The 25,711-nt window shown below is 38.1% G+C and overlaps 1 protein-coding gene across 1 annotated transcript; it reads left to right on the top strand.

Annotated features, from left to right (window-relative positions):
- Window positions 1-285: 285 nt before the first annotated feature.
- Window positions 286-24,980, top strand: LOC308406041 (uncharacterized protein; the record flags this gene model as incomplete). The annotated part of the gene is made up of 16 exons (XM_080896846.1): window positions 286-331; window positions 578-919; window positions 1,075-1,386; window positions 2,699-3,013; window positions 3,169-3,480; window positions 4,776-5,090; window positions 5,262-5,570; window positions 9,728-9,991; window positions 10,919-11,220; window positions 19,274-19,385; window positions 21,399-21,662; window positions 22,130-22,408; window positions 22,646-22,954; window positions 23,838-23,919; window positions 24,339-24,432; window positions 24,549-24,980. The coding sequence occupies 16 exons, from the start codon at window positions 286-288 to the stop codon at window positions 24,978-24,980; spliced, it is 4,089 nt and encodes a 1,362-aa protein (XP_080752972.1).
- Between the last annotated feature and the right edge of the window lie 731 nt (window positions 24,981-25,711).

The raw sequence follows: 25,711 nt of genomic DNA, 5'->3' as shown, positions 1-25,711 counted from the left end.
TGGGCTTTGCAAAATTACCATTACTGTCATTGTCACATATTTTAAAGATAATAATGAGCCCTGTTACTGAGTGAAAAAATGTGCTGTATCACGCTGTTATCTTGAGCTAACGCACTAAAAATATTCTCAAACATCATTTGAGAGTTTTAACAGAATACATAAAAAAATAATTTACTTCACTTTTCACCATAACAGCTTGTCACTGGTAATGTTTAACAAATAATCATGTAAATTGTTTCCTGTGCAAACTTCAGACTCCTTTAAACTTCACTTTTTTGTAACAAGATGGCTGGAACTCTGACTTTTCTTCTCATTAGTTCTCTGCTGCAGGGTGAGTGAAAGAAAATCAGCATCATGTAAAGATTATTATTTAACATGAAACATCTACTAAACTACAAAGGGTGTCCATTTATTAGATATTTAACAGTAAAAATATTTAGCATTTGTACCTGAATTAAACACTGAAGTCCTAGCAGCAGTGATAACTCTGGATAAAGGCTGCAATAATTAAAACTGTACTGTTGCTGTAAATTACTGTTTGCATTTATTTTTTACAATTCATTGTGTTGTGTTTCAGGTGCACTGTGTGAAACGTTCAACATCAATATGCCACAGAATATAAATGTTTTGAGAGGCTCCTGTGTGACCATCCCCTGCTCCTTTGATGTTGAGAGGAACCATAAAAATAACTTAGATGATTCATGTAAAGCATATTGGATTGGTTCAACTTCATTTAACAGTGAAAATGCAAAACTAAAGCCAACTAAAGAAATGACAGGAGACTTAAAAAAGAAAGACTGCACCACAACTTTCAATAATGCAAGTCTTCTTCAAAGTACTAAATATTACTTCAGACTGGAGTGTAATAATGCACTGACATACACTTTTAAACAAGCTGGTGTAGACATTTCATTCATAGGTAAGTTTTTATATCCATATAAAGACAATTCATATGAATAAATGACACGAGTCAAGCTGCTTTGACTTCATTGTGAATTCACTGGATTTTACACAGAATATAAAAACCTGAAATTAATTACTGCTCATTTCTTTATTGACTGATCTTTTTGCCAGATGATCCTCCCTCACCGACTCTGACTCCATCCACAGTGGAGGTGGAGGAGGGAGCCTCTGTGAGTCTGACGTGCTCTGCTCCAGCTCCATGTTGGTCTCATCCTCCAGCTCTGACATGGAGCCCTAACCTGGGTCAGAGTCAGGAGACACTGCAGGAGAATCAGGACAAAACTAAAGTCAAGACCTCTGTTATGAATTTCACTGCTTCTCACCTCCATCATGGAAATAAAATCTCCTGCACTGCTGTCTACCAGAAACAAGATGGTAGCCCTGATGTCACTGCTGAAGCAAGTTTAACTCCTGATATTTCAAGTAAGTTTATTTGTCCTCTACTATAAATAATGTCACTGCTATTGACTTACTTTTCTTGGCTTTGTTCAAATTAGACATAAAACAGCTAGTAACGTAATGATTTTAGTTATTCTGCAATCATGACTTCTCTGGGATTTGCAAAACATAATGGAAGACTTAATCTCCTAAATGTTGATAAATATACAAACTTCTCCTTTCAATCAATCAATCAATCAATCAATCAATCAATCAATCAATCAATCAATCAATCAATCAAGCAATCAATCTTTATTTATAAAGCACTTTTCATACAAAAAATGTAGCACAAAGTGCTTTACATAGTTAAAAGTAGCCCCCCCCCCCCCCCCCCCCACACACACACACACACACACACACACGAACACTTAAAGAGTAAAAATTGGGCTGGGTTCGCACAAATTGATTTCGTTGATGTATGATTGTCTTAATGATTAAAGTCAACTGCAGGTCTTCCTTTCTGAGAATATATGACCTAAAATATCCAGTAAAACATACAATTTCCAAGCAATATTGTTTACTTCTGTAGGAACTCTCTAATACTGGCTTAGAATAAAGCAATTCTACATGTAATGAGTCACATTTGACAATTTTTTAAAGTTTAAACTACAATTTTTATTTTTTGTCATATTAACATGTAGGGTTTTTTTAAAAAAAAATAATTTATTAGTTATTTCACTTTACGCATGCGTTTGTATACATTTTTAATTTCACTCTGGTGCTCAAACTGGAAAGTATTTGCAGAGCAGTTTTACTTTTGTCACTTGGCTTTATGGTATGTAGTGGCACGTTCCATTAACAATTCAGTCAGAGTGCAAAAGAAGCTGGTATGTCTGTCTTTCATAATATTAAAGTGAACAAATTACCTTTCAATTTCATTAATATTCCTACTTTATTGATTACATGCCCTGACTATTATCCAAATAGATTCTATTAGTATGATTGAATGGGGACACTGTGTAGTGTGTGGAGTTTGCATATTCTTCCTGTCTGATTGGGTTCTGTCAGGGCACTCTGGCTTCCTCCCACAGTTCAGAGATGTGCACAGGGTTTGGTTAACTAGTGATTGTTAGCTGCCCGGACTTGAGTAAGAGTGTGAATGGATATCTGTCTCTATATGTTAGTTCAGTAACAGATTAGCGACTGGTCCAGGGTGTATCCTGCCTCCTGCCACATGCCAACTGGGACATGCTCCAGCTCCCTAGCGACCTTCAACTGGAGAAGCAGAAAAAATGGAATCGACTGTAGTACAATATACCAATTATTGTAACGAAATTAAAAGCATTATCTTTTTCAGGTGGAACGTGGGGGATCACAGTGCCACAGAATATAAATGTCGTGAGTGGAACCTGTGTGATCATCCCCTGCTTCTTTGACGTAGAGAAGAGCTATAAAAACATGTTAGATCATACATGTGAAGCATATTGGGTCAGTGGAGCTGCAAAACTGCTTGTAACTAAAGAAATGAGAGGAGACTTAACAAAGAAAGACTGCACCACAACTTTCAATAATGCAAGTCTTCTTCAAAGTACTAAATATTACTTCAGACTGGAGTGTAATAATGCACTGACATACACTTTTAAACAAGCTGGTGTAGACATTTCATTCATAGGTAAGTTTTTATATCCATATAAAGACAATTCATATGAATAAATGACACGAGTCAAGCTGCTTTGACTTCATTGTGAATTCACTGGATTTTACACAGAATATAAAAACCTGAAATTAATTACTGCTCATTTCTTTATTGACTGATCTTTTTGCCAGATGATCCTCCCTCACCGACTCTGACTCCATCCACAGTGGAGGTGGAGGAGGGAGCCTCTGTGAGTCTGACGTGCTCTGCTCCAGCTCCATGTTGGTCTCATCCTCCAGCTCTGACATGGAGCCCTAACCTGGGTCAGAGTCAGGAGACACTGCAGGAGAATCAGGACAAAACTAAAGTCAAGACCTCTGTTATGAATTTCACTGCTTCTCACCTCCATCATGGAAATAAAATCTCCTGCACTGCTGTCTACCAGAAACAAGATGGTAGCCCTGATGTCACTGCTGAAGCAAGTTTAACTCCTGATATTTCAAGTAAGTTTATTTGTCCTCTACTATAAATAATGTCACTGCTATTGACTTACTTTTCTTGGCTTTGTTCAAATTAGACATAAAACAGCTAGTAACGTAATGATTTTAGTTATTCTGCAATCATGACTTCTCTGGGATTTGCAAAACATAATGGAAGACTTAATCTCCTAAATGTTGATAAATATACAAACTTCTCCTTTCAATCAATCAATCAATCAATCAATCAATCAATCAATCAATCAATCAATCAATCAAGCAATCAATCTTTATTTATAAAGCACTTTTCATACAAAAAATGTAGCACAAAGTGCTTTACATAGTTAAAAGTAGCCCCCCCCCCCCCCCCACACACACACACACACGAACACTTAAAGAGTAAAAATTGGGCTGGGTTCGCACAAATTGATTTCGTTGATGTATGATTGTCTTAATGATTAAAGTCAACTGCAGGTCTTCCTTTCTGAGAATATATGACCTAAAATATCCAGTAAAACATACAATTTCCAAGCAATATTGTTTACTTCTGTAGGAACTCTCTAATACTGGCTTAGAATAAAGCAATTCTACATGTAATGAGTCACATTTGACAATTTTTTAAAGTTTAAACTACAATTTTTATTTTTTGTCATATTAACATGTAGGGTTTTTTTAAAAAAAAAATAATTTATTAGTTATTTCACTTTACGCATGCGTTTGTATACATTTTTAATTTCACTCTGGTGCTCAAACTGGAAAGTATTTGCAGAGCAGTTTTACTTTTGTCACTTGGCTTTATGGTATGTAGTGGCACGTTCCATTAACAATTCAGTCAGAGTGCAAAAGAAGCTGGTATGTCTGTCTTTCATAATATTAAAGTGAACAAATTACCTTTCAATTTCATTAATATTCCTACTTTATTGATTACATGCCCTGACTATTATCCAAATAGATTCTATTAGTATGATTGAATGGGGACACTGTGTAGTGTGTGGAGTTTGCATATTCTTCCTGTCTGATTGGGTTCTGTCAGGGCACTCTGGCTTCCTCCCACAGTTCAGAGATGTGCACAGGGTTTGGTTAACTAGTGATTGTTAGCTGCCCGGACTTGAGTAAGAGTGTGAATGGATATCTGTCTCTATATGTTAGTTCAGTAACAGATTAGCGACTGGTCCAGGGTGTATCCTGCCTCCTGCCACATGCCAACTGGGACATGCTCCAGATCCCTAGCGACCTTCAACTGGAGAAGCAGAAAAAATGGAATCGACTGTAGTACAATATACCAATTATTGTAACGAAATTAAAAGCATTATCTTTTTCAGGTGGAACGTGGGGGATCACAGTGCCACAGAATATAAATGTCGTGAGTGGAACCTGTGTGATCATCCCCTGCTTCTTTGACGTAGAGAAGAGCTATAAAAACATGTTAGATCATACATGTGAAGCATATTGGGTCAGTGGAGCTGCAAAACTGCTTGTAACTAAAGAAATGAGAGGAGACTTAACAAAGAAAGACTGCACCACAACTTTCAATAATGCAAGTCTTCTTCAAAGAAGTAAATACTACTTCAGACTGGAGTGTAATAATACACTGAAATTCACTTTTACACAAGCTGGTGTAGATATTTCATTCATAGGTAAGTTTTTATATCCATATAAAGACAATTCATGTGAATAAATGACACGAGTCAAGCTGCTTTTACTTTGACATTGTGAATTCACTGGATTTTACACAGCAAAAAAACCCCTGAAATTAATTACTGCTCATTTCTTTATTGACTGATGAAAATATTTCTTCCCACCACAAGATCCTCCTTCACCGACTCTGACTCCATCCACAGTGGAGGTGGAGGAGGGAGCCTCTGTGAGTCTGACGTGCTCTGCTCCAGCTCCATGTTGGTCTCATCCTCCAGCTCTGACATGGAGCCCTAACCTGGGTCAGAGTCAGGAGACACTGCAGGAGAATCAGGACAAAACTAAAGTCAGGACCTCTGTTATGAATTTCACTGCTTCTCACCTCCATCATGGAAATAAAATCTCCTGCACTGCTGTCTACCAGAAACAAGATGGTAGCCCTGATGTCACTGCTGAAGCAAGTTTAACTCCTGATATTTCATGTGAGTTTATTTTTCTCTTCTCAAATGAAATAAATAGTAATAACGTTTAAATAGTGGTAGTAATGTATTTAGTAATAAATACAGTTATCTAGATCTGTTATTTATTCTCTCTAAGAGTAAAACTACATTTAGTCAGTCACATTTGACAGTTGCTTTTCACTTTACAGTTTTCAGTTTCAGAGTTTCACTTACTATATATAGTATCATGTATTTTCCCCAAGTTATGATATTTGTTTTGTGAATACACAACCAGTAAAACAGAATTATTAAAAAAACAAAATTCAGATAACTGTTATGTGATGTGAGAATGAGGCCCCAGTTCCAGACTCAGGCCACAGATAGTAAATAAAAAATCAACCTTTGTTCAGGTGTAGCAGAAAAATCCAGATGGTAGCCAATAATGTCTTTGAATGCAAACCAGGACAAATGTGAGTGAGAAAATGAATATTCAACAGTTCAATGCAACAAAGAAATGTGGGTAGATAGAGGCAATAAATACACACTCATTAAATATGGATGATGAACACAACTGGGTAAAGTGGGACTGTAGCTCAGGGGAGGTGAGGTTGGTTGGTTTTAGCTCAGGAGGGGTGGCTGGGGTGGGTGTAGCTCAGGGCTGTGCAGAGATGTTTAAAGGGGCGGTGCTCAAAGTTAAAAAGGGGCACATAGAACCAGGCTGAAGCCACACCCACCAACCATCAGGAATCTAATATGGAACATCATCATACTATATCACTGTCATCAGGTGGGGACAATGCAAAGCAAACTTAGCCCATGTTTTACCTGATGGGTACAATGTTGTTGTTGAGGGGTTGCTGCTGCTCCTGCTGCTGATAGTACTGGAGGGCAGGGCTGTGCTGATCTGAGACTGTAAAAAGTCCATATGAGAAATGGTTGCTGATTAAACAAGTGTTATGAAATAATAATGAAATGCAAAGATTGGTGACAGCGCTTGGAACCATAAGGCAATAAAACTGTGAGAAATAAACTAGGCTCTGCCTGTGAATCACTCTTTGCCTCTCTTCCATCTCCTCATCTCATCTATCACTCTCCACTTGCTGTCCATCTGACAACATGGCACACTTTGCTATTGCACTAATCTTTTATTTAATTATCCACACTTAACAACTCTTGTACCTCTATAATAAAGTAATAATAGAAAATGTTATAGAACCAAAACATTGTGTTTATTATTATTTTTATACTTGAATACCTTTGCAGTGGAACAGCTGGTACATGTGTTATTGATACCTGTGCTCTTTTTAATGTAACTGGTGAGAGATCCACTGCCTCACACAACTCCTTTTAACACTGTTTCCTCCTCATGTCCTTACAGGGCATGTCTGGACAATATCACATCATGAGTTATAATTTAAAAAATCTATACTCATAAAAAACCTTCTCAGAATACTGTATATACTATGGCCACAAGTTTGTATCATGGTGCTGATCCAGAATAATTCCCTCATTATTTATTCCTAGTGCTATAATAATAAAGTGATGGATATAAACAAATTAAGTAATAAACATGAAATAATGTATTTATGAGGATTCAATTTGTTTGACTGTACACTCTAATAAGCTTTCTGCCTGCACAAATGTTTAAACTGTAAAGATACAATAATTTTGTAAAATCAGCATTTTGTCATATTTGAAATATAAATCTAATATATTTTGTTTCTTAATGTATTTTCTTTAATAACATAGGGTGTGTTTTTTAAAAATCATAATTATAATAATCCATAATTATTTGGATATGTGTGTTAGATTCTGTTCAGTGAAATATAAGCCCTCCAGGAAGGCAGGAAAAGCCCTGTAACTTACTTTAAAACTAAATTTGTTCCCTGAAACGGTGGGCAGAGCTACAGACCCTTACCCAGTTAGCTGGCAGCTAATGACCAGCACTACTTGTGCAGTTAATAAAAGGACAGGTAATGTTTGTTGCGCTGTTTCACACACAGCACGCTCATCTGTTTCAATTTGTCAGTTGTCACAAGACAACTTACCAACATGTAATAATAAGGTTCATCTCTGTGCTATAGACTATGTGTATGCTGTGAACGCATACTAAGTGTACGATGTACACCTAACTGGTTTTTGTTGCATCAGTCTGCGTCTCCCATTTAATTTGCTTCTTCTACAGCTCTGTATATGGTAAGCCATTTCTGCCAAATATTGCGAGTTTTCTAACACGTCTGGTTAAGAAATGGCGTAAGAAATGCAGTTTAACGCCATGGGAAAGGCCCTGCATAGTTTCAAGTAAACAGCGTTTTAAACGCCTTCACAGCTGACACTGAACGCCGGAAAAAACAGTTTTTAATCTGTCTTTGAATGCCATTTTTTGCTGAGTGGCGTTCAAAGACAGGTAAAAGTGTGTTTTTTTTCTCCCGTTCAGAAACGGCGTTTAAGACGCCACTTCCTGGTGTAAAATACGGTATTCTGTCAGGTCAACGCCATTAAACAGTGTTTTTTACGGCATTTCTTAATCAGACGTGTTAGAAAACTCGCGTAGAAAACTCGTGGCTGAAATGGCTTGTCATATGGGCACCGCTCAAACAGCAAAAAATGTGCGTCCTGCCTCAAAAAACATCCTACCCAATGTTTCTGCGCAGACGCGCCGCATGCATAAAACACACATAAAACAATTGCCTCAAGAAAAGGGCATTTGGGACACCCATCAGGAAAGGGGCAGGTGCTCAAGCCGCCCCTCGCACGTGCCCGGTGTAGCTCAGAAGGTAGAGCAGGTTATCTACTATTTGGAAGGTTGGCATGCAGAGTGGAGCCAATTTGCACACCAAATATCCTCGGGTAACGATATTTAGATAAGCTGTTATCCGATGAACAAAACACTTTCGATATTATTTTAATTAGAAAACACTTAAACATAAATTAGGTGAATGGATGAGGCATGTTGTATGAAGCGGTTTAAGTTGAGTAGAATAGTGGTATGTAAGAACCAGGGCATTTATCATTGCCATGGCGACCAAACTCTAAATAAGACACAGAGAAAAAGAAGTATCAAAAAAGTCCACCATCTGGCTGGAGCCTTTCTATGTGGTGTTTCTCTTCCCACCCACAGACGGAGGGGTAGGTTTACTGGAGATTCTAAAATTGCCCACAGGACAGAATCACTGTCTGTGTCAGTGTACACTGCCTCTCACCCAGTGGCATTTGGGCTAGGCTCCAACCCCCCTGGAAGATGATGAATGGGTAGTTTTTGACACTCAGTAAAAAGAAGTATAAAGTTGGTGAAGTGACTGTAAGTTGCATTGTTCAGTCAGTCAATAAAAAGACAAAGAAAAATCATTTTTATTGGATCGACAGACGGATTGGGGCTGCAGCTGCAGTAATGCGGACGCTGCACCGGTCCGTCGTGGTGAAGAGGGAGCTGAGTGTAAAAGCGAAGCTCTCAATTTACCGGTCGATCTACGTCCCTACCCTCACCTATGGCCACGAGCTGTGGGTAGTGACCGAAAGAACGAGATCGCGGATACAAGCGGCGGAAATGAGCTTCCTCCGAAGGGTGGCTGGCCTCTCCCTTAGAGATAGGGTGAGAAGTTCGGCCATCCGGGAGGGGCTCAGAGTAGAGCAGCTGCTGCTCCACATCGAAAGGAGTCAGCTGAGGTGGTTCGGGCATCTGACAAGGATGCCCCCTGGACGCCTCCTGGGTGAGGTGTTCCAGGCATGTCCCACCGGGAGGAGGCCCCGGGGCAGACCCAGGACACGCTGGAGAGATTATATCTCTCGGCTGGCCTGGGAACGCCTTGGTGTTCCCCCGGATAAGCTGGAGGAGGTGGCTGGGGAGAGGGAGGTCTGGGCCTCTTTGCTTAGGCTGCTGCCCCCGCGACCCGGCCCCGGATAAAGCGGATGAAGATGGATGGATGGATGGATTTTTATTGGATACATCAGTATTTAGAAAGAAAGGGCCAAAGCAACTTCTTACTATCACTCTACAAATTTTCTTGATAAAAGAAAAAATGAGTAAATTGGTGCGGTTTGCTCCCTTCTCTCCTGTTTGGTGTTAGATGTGTATGAGTTATTAATTTAATGGGAAAAAATAGATACTGAAGGCATTGTACCCAATTTATAAACACTACTTCTGCAAAAAAAAACTGTCTTAACATTTTAGTTTGTATGTTGTATTCCTTAACTTTCAGATTCACCTAAAAACATCACAGTTTCAGTCAGTCCTTCTGGTCCAGTACCAGAGAACAGCAATGTGAGTCTGACCTGCAGCACTAATGCCAACCCAGCAGTGTGGAACTACACCTGGTACAGAGCTGATGGAGACCAGGAGACGTTTATTGGAACAGGAACCAGTTTAAACATTAAAGTCTTCAGAGACAGACGGTCATTTTTCTGCAAGGCTGAAAATAAGATTGGAGTTGGACGTTCCAGCAGCATTCAAATAGATGTTCAGTGTAAATATCATATTTCACATCTGCTTTACATAGATAGATAGATTAGATAGAACTTTATTAATCCCTCGGGTGGGTTCCTCTGGGAAATTCGATTTCCAAAAAAGTACAGCACCGACAGAAGTTACAGAGTTGCAGAATATTATATATATATATATATATATATATATATATATATATATACACACACACACACACACACACACACATATATATAAATACAGAGACAATATAAATAAAATATACGAAGGGGATAAATAGAATAAATAGGAATAAAAAATAAAAATACAAGTGAATTGCACATTTCAAGTATAATATCATCAGTATAACCCAGCATCAAGGATTCAGACCATTAGAACTGGAATTTACACACTGAGCTTTTTGAATAGTCATCAAATAAAAAAACCAATGCATTTTTGCACAAAAAAGTATCAGCATTCCTAAACTGTTGTTTCAATATACAAAAGTCTTTGCTTGTCTGGTCACACACATATAACTAAAAGTGACATCTGATATGATGTCAGCCAGCTCTTTGTAGCTATAATAGTTTCAACTCTTCTGGGAAGACTTTCCACCAGGTTTAGAAGAAGTGTTTATGACCATGCCAGCTGTCACAGGGCAAGAGGCGGGGCACACGCTGGACAGATCACCAGTCTGTCGCAGTGCCAACACAGAAAGACAGACAACCATGCAGACTAACATTCACACCTATGAGCAATTTGGAATGGCCAATCAATCAAACTCCTCTAACTGTATGTCTTTGGACTGTGAGAGGAAGCCAGAGTACACAGAGAGAACCAACACAGACACAGGGAGAACTTGCAAAGTCACTGTTAAAATACAAATAAACGACTTAATGATAGGTAGTGTAATACCCAACATACAGTGCAGTACACCACTAATCTGTATGTTTTATTCCTTAATTTTCAGATTCACCTAAAAACATTACAGTTTCAGTCAGTCCTTCTGGTCCAGTACCAGAGAACAGCAATGTGAGTCTGACCTGCAGCAGTAATGCCAACCCAGCAGTGAGGAACTACACCTGGTACAGAGCTGATGGAGACCAGGAGACATTTATCGGAACAGGAACCAGTTTAAACATTAAAGTCTCCAGAGACAGACGGTCATTTTTCTGCAAGGCTGAAAATGAGATTGGAGTTGGACGTTCCAGCAGCATTCAAATAGATGTTCAGTGTAAATATCACATTTCACATCTGCTTTACATATCATCAGTATAACCCAGCATCAAGGATTCAGACCATTAGAACTGAAATTTACATGCTGAGCTTTTGGAATAGTCTAGAAATAAAAAACCAATGCATTTTTACAGAAAAAAGTAAAAGCATACACACAGCATTTCCAAAAGTCTTTGCCCCTCTGCCCACCCACTTATAACTAGAATGACATTTGATTCTCAATTTTAAAAAGGTTACCGTAGTTTTTTGGACTATAAGATGCACCGGTATATACGGTGCACTGTCAACAAACGTGTCTGTTTTCATGAATAAGGCACACTGAATTATAAGGCGCATTAAGCAAAACAACACGGTCAGATAAGTCAAACTTTACTCAACTCATTCTTCTTGCTTCCTCCACTTCTGTACCATTGATTCATTAATGTTGAATTCTCTTGCAGCTGCTCTATTCCCATGTTGTTGCAGTATATTAATGAGTAACCTCGTATTGTGGATGGATTATCTCAGTTGTTCTCCTGACTAAAGTTTGGTCTGTTTACAGTATCCTGTCATGCGATTGCATTTCTCCCTAACCTTTGGGAACCCTCCCATTAACTTTTATCGAGTGGAACAAAGTTAGCATTCATCCCCCAGCTTCACTGCATTTATGTTATGCTAACATAGCTGTGTTGCTAGCAATCACATAGCACATCATTATATAGTCCAACTTCAGTAACCCTACAAAAGTCACTGCGGTTGAGTGTTCTGTCTTCATTTATGTTGGAAGTGATGGCAGAGCTGTACGTTTTAATTTTTTCAGAAATCTTTCAGTCAGAACATGGTAATATCATCTTTAGGTGGAAACTAGCAAGCTAACTTCTTGCTAACTTCTAACTGCATTAAATGTAATAAATTCTGTTTTCATGGATGGCTGGATGTTAAACTTAATTGTTACACCTGGTAAAACAGAAACACTGATAATTTTATTAAAGACAAAAGAATTTAGACCGTTTATAACTCAATGATGTTGCAGTGTTCTTCAACTTTGGGATCTGAAGCAGACGGAGTTCTGGACCCAGATTACTCCGCTAGGCTCCTAACTACAGTAGCTGTGATGCTCTAACAGTCCATCAAGCGGTGCAGCTTCGTAGCTTAGCAAAGTCATACAAAAACATTTTTTGACAGATTTTTGAGCGCCGTGTACCACATAAAATCTGTTCGAGGTCAGTAAGCACAACCAGAATTCATACATAAGGCGCATTGTCAATTTCTGAGAAAAATAAAGGATTTTAAGTGCGCCTTATATGCGGAAAATATGGAGTATGATATAGGGTTGCCAACCCCCTGAAAAATAAATAAGGGACACCTCGTGGCCAGGGCCGGGCAACCCAGTTCACCCTTCCCAGTGTGGTGAATTTTGTAGCTCTTTTTTTTGTGTGTGAAATTATTTTTTAACCATTTGAGTTGAATTTGATTTAAGCAGATGCATATTCTTTGTGATATGACCATATGGGAAACAAATGATCATTTACCCATTTATTTTTAGCTCAAAATGACAACATTAACACAGTAAAACAGGTCTCTTTCTTAAACAGAAGCCTGTCATGCTTAACTTTTGAGAATATAAGTAAATCTTTCTTTAAAAGAACTCTGTCCTGCTTAACTTAAAATTATATAAATTAATAGAAAACAATAGAACGAAAAATATTCTTGTAACAGTGCACATATAGTGCATTTAGTACAATCGGCTTCAGTTGAGGTATTATTTCAGCTTTTCTAATGCTAATCAGCTGCTCCTGTTTGTAAACCCACTTGTTCCCATGATTACGCATCATAACTCATCATCATTATTCATCTATGTATTACTTTTATGTATTAGTGATCTATTTGTTGTAATCATCTATCCTTGCAGTTGTTTATTACACAAAATAAATTATATTATCTTCTGGCCACATAGCGCTGATATTCACTGCACATGCCCATATTAACCTTAACCAGAGGGTTTAAAAAAAAACACAAACCAGTGTTTACATACCATATCTGCTTCTGCCGTGGCCTGGTGGACAAGAAATTGGTTAAGGGTTCCCCGAGCTTTCACGCCCCTCATGTTCTTCATGTGCCCACCATTAGAAGCATGCCTATGGAAAAAGTGCGCCGGCACACAGTGCAGTGCGCTTTAAAGGTGTTATCGTGCACTTTTCCAGCCAGGTGTTTTCCTTTCCCATTCCTCCCTGTACTTTTGCAGCCTTTTCCCCCCCTCTTTCTCTGAGGGGAACAAACATTGCTGCTCTAATGCTGGGCTTATGCTGGGCTCACACTGTGCGATTTTTGGCCCATTTTGAGCCGATTTTTGAGTGATCGGCCCGATTTTGGCCTTCATCGTGCATCGTGTAGTATACGTGGGGTAACCAGAAGCGATTAACACCTAACGACCAGCTCCCGATCATCAATCGCTCGTGAGGGTGTCAACACAGCCGCTCACGCGCAAACACGTAAACGTCGGTGAAAAAGATGGAGCAGCACGGCTGTGCAGCCTGTGATCTGGACACAAGCGATGGAGGCACAACTTGTAGAACTTTGGAAAGCTCATCCGAGCTTTTTCGATGTGGCATCACAAAATTATCACGACCACAACAACCGTGAAAATAGTTGGATTTACATTGCTGCTCAATCACAGCTGCCTGATCATGTTTTACATTAGCAATTTAGCAAAGTTGATGCTGGTGGTGTGTCTGTGTGAGTGAAAGACAGAGAGGGGGAGCGACAGATTTTCTGTTATAACCTTCATTTTATGGAGGCACAGTGTGAGCACTCAGGTCGCATCAGAGCATCGGGCGGTATAGTGTGAGACCTGCATCGTGACCTACCAACTTCTAACCCCTGTGAGTCAATCGTGCAGTTTGAGCAGGAGCTGAATAACGTGACTGAAAAAAATCGCACAGTGTCTGCCCAGCTTTAGATGTACTGTCGTCCGAGACTTGCACCACAGTGTCGACGTTTGTTTCCCTGTTGGCCATTGTCACTACCCGATCCGTACCGGAAACCCGATCGGTACCCCGCATGCGCGAAAGGTGTCTACTTCCGGTCGAAGCATTTTACGATAGTTACAGGTCAGAGTATCTGTTAAGATGTTAAGAATAACAAGTATCTCTTAACATGTTTCCGATAATGAAACATTTAATATAATGTAGACAAAAATAAAAAAATTAAAAGATAGTGACAGATCGGGACTCCCGATCCTTACTGCGCATGTGCAAAGTCAGACCGTACAAATCGGGTCTACCCGATCCGTACCGCGCATGTGCAGGGGTTTTCTTCTTCTTCTGTTCGTTTAATGGCAGTGTACTCCCCAGTGTACGAGGATACCGCCACCTGCTGACTGAGCGAATGAACCCTATTGTAAACTGAATTAGCGTCGTTACAAACGTGTGTTAAATTTGATTTAGTGATAATCGAGTGTGTTTATGCTTGTCTGTGTGGAGAGGATTGTTGGAAAAGTGATGATAATGTCCGCTATCACTGTCAATTGCCAGTAAACACTTCATCTGGCTGCTGAATCTTCACGTGACATATTATAAAGTCTGTATTATTAACTCTGTCATTAGGCACCATTCTTCTTATTTTACGGCGCTGTTGTTCAATCGGGGAACGCTTTCTGTTGAGGAGAAAAGCAAAAATTTGTTGCGGATACGGATTATTCATTGTTTAAATGTCCTGGTAGTCGAAAAGGAGGCAGAGCTGCTGAGAAATGCTAGGAGCTAACTGGGCGCTAACCGTATCTTTTTTTTTTTTTTTTTTTTTTCAAAATATTAAACTTTATTAAGAAACAGTATACAGAACATGTATACAATCAGAACAAAATTAACATATGCCAGGGGGTGTAATACAAAGAATTACAAACATTCAAATAATTTGTAATTACTACAAATAGTAATAGTTTTCATAGCCTTTTTGTTAAGTGATCCACTAATCAATTTTATGTAACATAAAACATCATTATAGTAATGTTTAAAATCAGGTTTTTTGTTACTGTATTTGCATTTGTGAAAATAAAATTTAGCTAAGATGACTAATAAGTTTATTATAAAGTAAACATCTTCTTTTTTTTGCCTTCGAAAGAAACAAAATACAACATTTTCCCATTTCACAGTAAAGTCATTATAGAGATGTCCAGCAATGAATCTACTGAAGTCTTTCCAAAATGTTCTAGCGAATGAACAGATCCAGATGAGGTGTTGCACAGTCTCAGGATGGCTTCCACAAAATCCACAGTTCACATTTATGTCCCTTTTGAACTTCGTCATGTAATGATTAGCAGGATAAAATTTATGCAATATTTTAAATGAGACTTCCTTCACTTTATTCGTTACCAGATACTTGTTAGGAATTGTCCATACTCTTTTCCAGTTAATGTCACTGACAAAGGAATTCCAATAAGAGACCACATGTGGGATAGTTAGAGATTCTGTCTGGAACAAAGCACGAATATTCTTATTACTTTTACTGTGGTTTGTTAGACAGATTCTTCCTATGTGTGAATCTAAAGGGTTGGGGAGAGAAACAGATGATATGCAAGGTTGAATACCTTTAAAAAGCATTATAATACCCGTAGGTATTGCATCAAATAATATGGCATATTCTTTGGGTGTGGCTGGAAATTTATAGGTGTTTAAAAATTCTGAGTAGGACATGAGCTGCCCATTAGGATTAAACAGCTGATTCACTAAAACAATCCGTTTCTCAACCCACCTAGAAAAAAATAATGATTTATTTTTATACACTATGTTCCTATTATTCCAAATTGAATACGTATGGGGTGTAAAGTTGTGTTTATATATAAGGGACCAAGCTAATAGAACTTGTTTGTGAAACATCGAGAGCTTTTCTGGAAGCTTATCTATATTATAATCACAACCTAAGATAAAACTTAGACCACCAAACTTAGAGAAAATGTAGTGAGGAATAAAATTCCAAATGGATACCGGATTTTTAAGAAAATGTTTAGCCCAATTAATCTTAAATGTATTGTTTAGAGTAGTAAAATCCAAAACATTGAGACCACCGTGTTCGTAGTCATTCATCAATACACTTTTTCTGATGTAATGTGTCCGGTTTTTCCAAAGGAAGTTGAAGAGCATTCGGTCAATATCCTTACAAGTTTTGCCGTCCACATGCAGAGAAATTGCTGCATAAGTCAGTCGAGACAGACCTTCTGCTTTTGAGAGCAATACCCTTCCTCTTATACTTAAATCTCTCTGCAACCATTGATTTAATTTGGTTTGAGATTTTTTAATAATTGGGGGGAAATTTAGTAAAATTCTGTCTTTTGGATCTTTGCAGATAATCAGACCTAAATATGTTGCTTCATTTTTAACTGTTATATTACAAATACTCTGAACATTACACTCTTTGACAGGTAATAACTGACATTTATTTAAGTTTAGGACCAATCCAGACCCTTTTGAGAAATCCTCTATTACACGTAAAGCAATTGGCACTTGGCTGGCATTTTTAAGAAAAATTGTGGTATCATCTGCCAATTGACTGATGACAATCTCTCTGTCTGCTATGTTTATACCCTTCACAGGGCTATTCGAAATATGAGAGGCAAGAATTTGGGTGCAAAGTAAAAAAAGATAAGGGCTAATCGGGCAACCTTGGCGTACACCTCGATTAAGACTAAAACGAGAAGTGGTGCCATTTTTCATTCTAATAGAACTATTAGCATTGGAATACAGAGTTTTGATAGCTCTGCAGAAGATATCACCAAAACCAAATTTCTGAAGTGTAAGAAATATAAATTCATGCTCAATTGAGTCAAAGGCTTTATAGAAGTCCAGGAGAAGGATAAATGAGTCATCAGATATTAATGCTGAGTAGTCCAGAATATCCAAGACGAGTCTAATATTATTGGAGATGTGTCTGTTTGTCATAAAACCAGACTGTGTCTCGTCTACAATATCGTCCAAAATATATTTAATTCTTCTAGCTAGCAATAGAGCTAATATTTTATAATCATTATTTAGGAGGCTTATTGGTCTCCAGTTGTCTATAAAAAGTAGGTCCTTCTTAGGTTTGGGAATTAAAGTAATAAGTCCCTGAGTAAGGCTGGGAGGAAGAGTGCCCCTTTCAATACTTTCATTATAAACCTGCAACAAAAAGGGTGCAAGCTGACAAGAAAATGATTTATAGAATTCAGCCACCAGCCCATCTGTGCCCGGAGATTTGTTGTTTTTAAGAAATTCAATAGATGTCAATATCTCTTTTTCAGTAATTGGACTGTCACAAAAAAGCCTATCAGCACTTTTAATCATTTTAACATTGTTTACAGAGTCAATAAATTGGGTAGCGACCTTTGCGTTATAATTGGATTCATACAACTTTGAGTAGAAATTACAACAAAATTGAGAGATAATTTTTGCATCATCACTGACCGTACCATTTATATTCAATTTATGAATAGTATTGGTTTTAGATCTATGTTTTTCTAAGCGGAAAAAATAAGCAGAATTCTGCTCTCCCTCCTCTATCCACCTTTTTCTTGAACGAACGAAAGCTCCTTCAGCTTTCTGGCGGTAAATCTCATCCAGTTTAGATTGAAAGGACCTAAGATGTAATCTATCCTCTTCCGAGACCTCGTCTGGTGGGAGTTGATATATTGCGGAAATTTGAACAATTAGATTTTCTTCTTCTGCTGCCCTTGACTTAGCTATTTTTGCCCCATACTGTCTCAACATTTTACTTGTCTCAAATTTAAAAATTTCCCAGTTTGTGCTATAGGAATTCTCAATATTAGCCTTGTGTATAAAGTGTTTTAACAGTCGTGTAATTTCAGATTTTACAATTGTATGGCTCAGAAGCGAGCTATTTAATTTCCAATAGGAGGATCTATTAATTGCAATAGTAGGAAAGAGTTGCAGATTAATATATATTGCTCTATGATCCGTAAGTGGAGTTGTAAGGATATTGACCGTAACACTGTCCTTTGATAGACTACTTGATATTAACCAGAAATCAATACGTGATTTCCTTGAACCAGAACGGTTACTCCAGGTAAAAGATATATCATCAGGAAATTTGTCTCTCCAAATATCAGTTACATTAAATTTATCCATAAATGTTTCCAATCTCAAATTATTCCTAAAATGTTGTGCTGGTGGCCATCTGTCTATAGTGTCATTTAGTGAAACATTAAAATCTCCTCCAATTATTAAGTTTGAACTGGGATATTTAGAGAGCCAAAAACTAATCCTTGTATCTAAAGAGTCAATTAAATTATCATTTTCAGGTTTGGTATTATAGCCATATAAATTGACAATTATGAAAATGGAGTGATTGTATTCTACTATCAGACAAATATAATGACCCAAAGAGTCACAATCTGAATGTAGAACAATACCTTCGAAGCTACCTTTGAGAGTTGTGACCCCAGCTGACCTCTCTGTGCCATGCGAATACCAAACATCGTTACCCCACTGAGACTTCCAGAAGTTCACATCAGCAGATACAGAATGGCTTTCTTGGAAAAAACAAAAATGACTTTTATATTTCTTAGCAAACAAAAATAAGGCTTTACGTTTACAGATCTGTCTCAACCCCCTGGCATTTAGGGAAACAATAGAAAATGACAATTAAGAAAACAAAAAATAAATAGCTAGAAATTTAAAGAACCAATATTGTGTGCTTAACAAAAAATAAACCTCACTAAGGGACCGAGCATTGCAAGGATGAAAATAACTCGGCAGAAATACACGAAATATTTTTTAGGATACAACTCTGGTGCTGAAACTTAAAGTGTCCTCACACTATAAATGAGGCATAGACTTAATGATCCAAAACGCCAGAAGGATCAATGAAAAACAGCCAACCAAGTCCAAGCAACTGTGCAACATTGTAGGGTCTTTTCCATTCCTTAGCTTCCCCCATATTCACCTCTCATTCTGAAGACGGGAAAACTTCTGTCCCATTAACAAAACCCCGGCATCCGACGTAATAGGCCTTTTTATTTTCTCTGCGAGCCTTCTCGATAATGGGCCACAACTTGCTCCGGCGCTCCCTCTCTTCTCTGGAAAGGTCCTCAGCAAACTTCAAGTCCCGGTTTTCCTTTAAGAATGGAGATGTCTTAGCTGCTTTCCACAGGCTATCTCTGGTTCTGCGGGAGATGAACTGGATGATAATAGGTCTGGGACTGGTGTTGTTTGGGCGTTTGGAGCCGACCCGATGTACGGTGTCAATGGTGTCATAAAGTTATTTTTTACATTCAGGCAATGTAGCCTGACAAATCTCAACAGCAACCTTCCATGTATCCTCCTGTTGTTCTTCTTTGACACCAAACAGCCTGAGGTTCCACCGTCTGGAATATCGCTCGAGATCTGTGATTCTTTGCTGGTTTTTATCCATACGCTCTTCCTCTTTGGAGATTTTCTGCTCCAATGTGCCCACTCTGCATTTGACATCTTTTATCTCTTCGCATGCAAAGTCCACAGTTTTTCTGATCCCGTCAATCTGTAGTGCAAGGTTATCCATTCTTTCGTTTATTAGTTTTGATAGAGTTTCAACAATATCCACGCTATCTCCCTTTGAGTGCATCGCTTTCTTTGGCGCCGGAGACTGGCTGGGTGAGACGGGTAGAGGTGGAAACTCGTCCATTACGTCCTCAGTTATTGGGAGAGGTAGTGAAAGAGCCGTATAGTCATGGCAGTTGTCAAGCAGTGGGTTCACCGACCCGGTTGTTTGGCTAGCATTAGCCTTTAGCAGTAGCTTCGTCTTGGAGTTAGACGAGGGTCTTTTATTGTCACGCTGTGACATTTTATCTCTTAATTGATCAAAATCAGTCCTTTTCTGGCTTAAATACCGTAAAAGCTTCTAAGGTCTGAGTTGACACAGTGTTGCTACCGTATTATAAGGTTACATTTGCTAAGCTCGGCAGTAAGCGTGTACTTACTCGGCCATCTTGGAACGCCCTCGGGCGCTAACCGTATCATTCAAATGTATTGAATGTCGCAATGTTGGCAAAGAGAGGAAGTGACGTAAGATTTGCGCATGCGGGGTACCGATCGGGTTTCCGGTACAGATCGGGTAGTGACAGCCATGCTTGTTGTTGTGGTCATCTGTTGTCTTCCGGTATTTTCTCCGCAAGCGACCTTTCCTCGACCAATGAGATGAGCGGTAATCTGAATTGTCATACTCGAATTGTCATAAGTGTGCTGTCAGCTCATTGGTCACAAAGCAGGAGAGGGGCCGAGAATTATGTTTTCAAACAAAGCGTTAATTCCATAAACATTTATAGACTACTTTTAATTCTCACTGTATTACGGGACAAAGTGCGTCCCTTATTAGCTCAATACGGGACGTGTACTTTTGTTTCGAAATGCGGGACGATTCCGTTTTTTAAGGGACGGTTGGCAACCCTAAACTGCGTTAAATTTAATAAATTCTGTTTTCATGGATGTCTGGATGTTAAACTTAATTGTTACACCTGGTAAAACAGAAACACTGATAATTTTATTAAAGACAAAAGAATTTAGACCGTTTATAACTCTCAATGATGTTGCAGTGTTCTTCAACTTAGGGACCTGAAGCAGACGGAATTCTGGACCCAGATTACTCCGCTAGGCTCCTAACTACAGTAGCTGTGATGCTCTAACAGTCCATCAAGCGGTGCAGCTTCGTAGCTTAGCAAAGTCGTACAAAAACATTTTTTGACAGATTTTTGAGCGCCGTGTACCACATAAAATCTGTTCGAGGTCAGTAAGCACAACCAGAATTCATACATAAGGCGCATTGTCAATTTCTGAGAAAAATAAAGGATTTTAAGTGCGCCTTATATGCGGAAAATATGGTGTATGATATGATGTAGGCCGACTATTTGTAGCTATAATCATTTCAACTCTTCTGAGAAGACTTTCCACCAGGTTTAGAAGTGTGTTTATAACTATCACAGCCGTAACAGGGCATGAGCAGCACACCCTGGACAGATTGCCCATCTGTCACAGCGCCACACAGAGAAACAGACAACCATTCAGACTAACATTCACACCTATGAGCAATTTAGAATGGCCAATCAATCTAACCCCTCTAAATGTATGTCTTTGGACTGTGAGAGGAAGCCAGAGTACACAGGGAAAACATGCAAAGTCACTGTTAAAATACACACATACGACTTAATGATAGGTAGTGTAATACCCAACATACATTGCATCACTAATTTTCATGTTTCAATACTTAATTTTCAGATTCACCTAAAAACATTACAGTTTCAGTCAGTCCTTCTGGTCCAGTACCAGAGAACAGCAATGTGAGTCTGACCTGCAGCACTAATGCCAACCCAGCAGTGAGGAACTACACCTGGTACAGAGTTGATGGAGACCAGGAGACGTTTATTGGAACAGGAACTAGTTTAAACATTAAAGTCTCCAGAGACAGACGGTCATTTTTCTGCAAGGCTGAAAATGAGATTGGAGTTGGACGTTCCAGCAGCATTCAAATAGATGTTCAGTGTAAATATCACATTTCACATCTGCTTTACATATCATCAGTATAACCCAGCATTAAAGAGTCAGATCATTAGAACAGAGTTTTATATACCATGTTTTTCCAATACTCAACAAATAGAAACAGTGTATTTTTTTAAATTAAAAAGTACAGCATTCTTAAACTGTTGTTTTAGTACATAAATCAGACTTCGTGAAATACACGTTAATATCCATCCACAAGTGATTGTGTTATTGCTTTTTTTTGGATTCAACTAAAATACCACAGTTTTTGTCTGATCAAAATTATCTTAAATAGTTCTTTAGTGTATGCGCAACACTAAACTAACACTTTATCTTCAGAAGACTTAGGCAGTGGGCTAAAATAAGGTGCAAGCATTCTTAAGATGTCATCTTTTTAAATAAATTTATAAGGCTTTATGACAGGTAGTGTAATACCCAATGTACAATACACAACTAATTTTCATTTTTTAATACTCGTTCTTTAGATTCACCTAAAAACATCACAGTTTCAGTCAGTCCTTCTGGTCCAGTACCAGACAACAGCAATGTGAGTCTAACATGCAGCAGTAATGCCAACCCAGCAGTGAGGAACTACACCTGGTACAGAGCTGATGGAGACCAGGAGACTTTAATTGGAACAGGAACCAGTTTAAACATTCAAGTCTTCAGAAACAGACGGACATTTTTCTGCAAGGCTGAAAATAAGCTCGGAGTTGAACGTTCTAATGTGACTCAGCTTGAGATTCATTGTATGTATCTCAAAATTTAATTATACTATTTTTGTTAGAAATTGTAACAACACATGAGTGTTTTCCATTTTTCTGACATTTTTGGTTATCTCCAGATCAGTTTGAGACATGACCATCTTTACACACAGCATTTTACCGGTCACTTTGTCAGTTCATTTTTTTTAGTAATTTTTGCAAATATTTTTCAATCATCAAGGTTGTTTTTTACTGACTCCTCTCACTTTCTTTCAATGACAGTTCTTCCACAGATCCTGTTTTCATCAGATTGTGTTAAAACTGCAAGTCAAGTTAACTGTTCCTGTGACACTGACGGAAACCCTTCCCCTGCTGTACAGTGGTATTTGAATGGAGAACCTGTCAATCAGTCTGGTGGATTTGAAATATTCAGTGAGACTCTAAACATCACAGGTCACAGGAGCTCCTTCATTCTGAGTCAACCACATGTGAAGCATTTTTCCACCCTGCTCTGCCGTAGCTTCAACTCTCTGGGATCTGCCAGTCAACAATTTTGTATGAGCAAGTTTAAAAGCTCTGCAGAACCTCAAGGTTTGTATTTGGTGCAACTGTAAATACTCTTGTTTAACCCACATACATGATGCAGTGGAGATCAAGGAGATTTGATACCTTAGTCACTGATATCCTGTGCTCTACAAAGCCAGTTAAGAGATATTATCAAGATTTTACCCTAAATGTTAGTATTCATTTACAATAAATTTACTGTCAATAACTTTAGGAATTCCACTAATCCACACAAGCAGTTAGGGATGGGTTAATCCAGCTACAGTCGACTCACTACCAGTTTCATAAAATATGTAATGTTTTGCAGTACATTTATATCATTGGTATTGTGCTAACACACTCCTGAATGTTCAGGACCAGCAAACTGCCACAAAGATCTGCTTTTATAAACATGTTCACGCTTGCTGATGGTCATTAAATGAAGTTTAATAATCCAGTGCTTGATTATCAGCATCTGGCTGCTACCTATTCTTGTGATTCCTATGGAAGCAGTAACACACCGCTTCTGAAATTTGGATTAGTCTTTGTTCAGTAATGACACAGTATACCATGTTATGTTTTGTAGTTCAGCTGAGGCTGTATATATGTAATTTTAAGACCTGGTAAAGAGCAGGTGATTTTCAAAAACAAAATCCAATATTTAAAACCTTGGAATTTGAAATAAGTTTGTTTTACCACATAATTTTTGAGTAATATGGCTAATTAACCCTCTGGGCTCTATGGTGGCCAGTTTTGGCCACGAACAAGCTGAAAGGGTAGTAATCTTGAACAAACCCAGGGGGTTTAAAAAACAAAACACATTATGTATGTCATGCATACAATTAAAAATTAAGTAGGGTGATTTTTTTATGTATTTATTAATTTTTTTACATGGTATATTTTTATATTTATTTTTGTTTTGTTTTTTTAGGTTCAGTTCTGTATCCAGTGATCGTCTCCACTCTTGTAGTGTTACTATTAGTACTAATGTGTGTTCTGCTGTTTGTTATCAGGTATGGACACAATTTGGTACTTAAAATTGTTCAAACTACCCACAGCATTTACTATTTACTAAGTTGTATTTGGCCTGATTTTCTGTGATCTTTAACTGAATACTGATACTGTGCAACTACTGTGTATATTTGGGCTTGATCCATCAGAAAACATACTCAACATTGGTAACAACACTGACTAACTTTAACATCAGTCTGAGCTGTTTATTGGACAGTTCATGTCTAAAAACACTGACATTATATGTTTTCATTTTCAAGACCTCTGTATGTTAACATTCAGATTAGTTTTCACATAGCAAGCTGTTATACACCACTATATATCATCATGAGTTTATCCTGTGACCTAAAAAGTGAGCAGTGAAAAACTGCAGTGTATGATTTGTAAAAATATATATTTGATATTTTACTTTATTTTTCAGGACTCAGACGAATCACTGTAAGCCGAAAGTTGGGTTAATAGATGAAAACAACACAGTTGCGATGATTCAGCCTCCGACTGAAGAAGGAAATGAGGTACTTTAACTTTATTTTTAAGGTTTTTTTTAAAGGTGTGATACTTTTACATTTACACAAGAATGAATAGATGATCTTCACCGGAATGTTCACTGAAATTTACTATGCAATTTTAGGCACCAAACACAACAGAGGAGAGCATTTATGCAAATGTTGAAAGGTTGAGAGAGGCAGGCGTTGTTGACCCTAAAGTAGTTGCTGAGCCAAGTAGCACCAACTTGCCAAGCGCTGAGCCAGTGGGTGCAAGAGGAAGCAAAAACTCTGAGAACAAAGGCGACAAGTGTGAAGCAATTTACTCTAGTGTGAACTGGAAGACCAAGAGCAAGAAAAAGAAGGAAGAAACCTCTGTGGACTTGAATTCACCTGGTAGCTATTATCTGGAGGAGGAGAAGTGCATTGTGGAGGGAATTAACAGAAATTTTGTGAGCAATGCACTAGAGATGGGAGGCCTGTATGATGAAGTGGGGGGTAAGAATGTGAAAAAGGAAGTGGACTGTGAATATGCCCAGGTAAAATTTAAAGACAAGACTAAAAAGAAAAAGAAGTAAACTTCTGTTTTGTTGAGCTTACTGCTAAAAACATAGCTGTCCAGCATTATCCTATCTTAAATAACATTTAAGATAGGATTAGAAATACAATTACATAACCTTTAATGATTAGCCTTTGAATAGTTACCAAGAAATATTTTTTGTTGTGTAAATATACCATTGCTTAACTGGCTCTCATATGTACCAGTGCACAGCCATCTTCTTTTGTGTGCGTTTATTATTGAATCTGGCACAATATCTCTGTTTGAAGACACTGCTTCAAACAGTAAAATATTAGGTTAAAGCTCAGGAGCCAACTTATAACTCCTTAGTGACTATGCCTGTCACTGCAAATTTCAGACCTTTGTTTAGGAACCTGTGCTAGACCCACTGATTTGTAGTTCCACGGAATATCATTTGTTGGTAAAAGAGCAAAAAGACCAGACTTTTTGTTAATAAGGTGTTTTTTTTAATTAAAAATTTTGTATGTCATGTGATGACATTGTGTCATCATTCTGTCTCAAAATAAAAAGTCTGAGACATAATAAACAAAATTATATATCATAAACCATGAGGAGAAGCACGAGGATCAGCAGACACTTTGACGTGAAACTGTAGGAAAGACAGAATTGTCACTCACAGTAGCTGTGGTATTGTGTACAGAAGTAAAATTTGTTTGTATATTTACAAAATATTAGTGTGTTTACAGTGTTTTGATGTTATAAGACAGCCAGAAATATATCGCTCATAAA

Source organism: Rhamphochromis sp. 'chilingali' (genome assembly GCF_963969265.1).
Source record: "Rhamphochromis sp. 'chilingali' genome assembly, chromosome: 11".
Classification (NCBI taxonomy): Eukaryota; Metazoa; Chordata; class Actinopteri; order Cichliformes; family Cichlidae; genus Rhamphochromis; species Rhamphochromis sp. 'chilingali'.
This window is presented reverse-complemented; position numbering and strand designations above follow the sequence as displayed.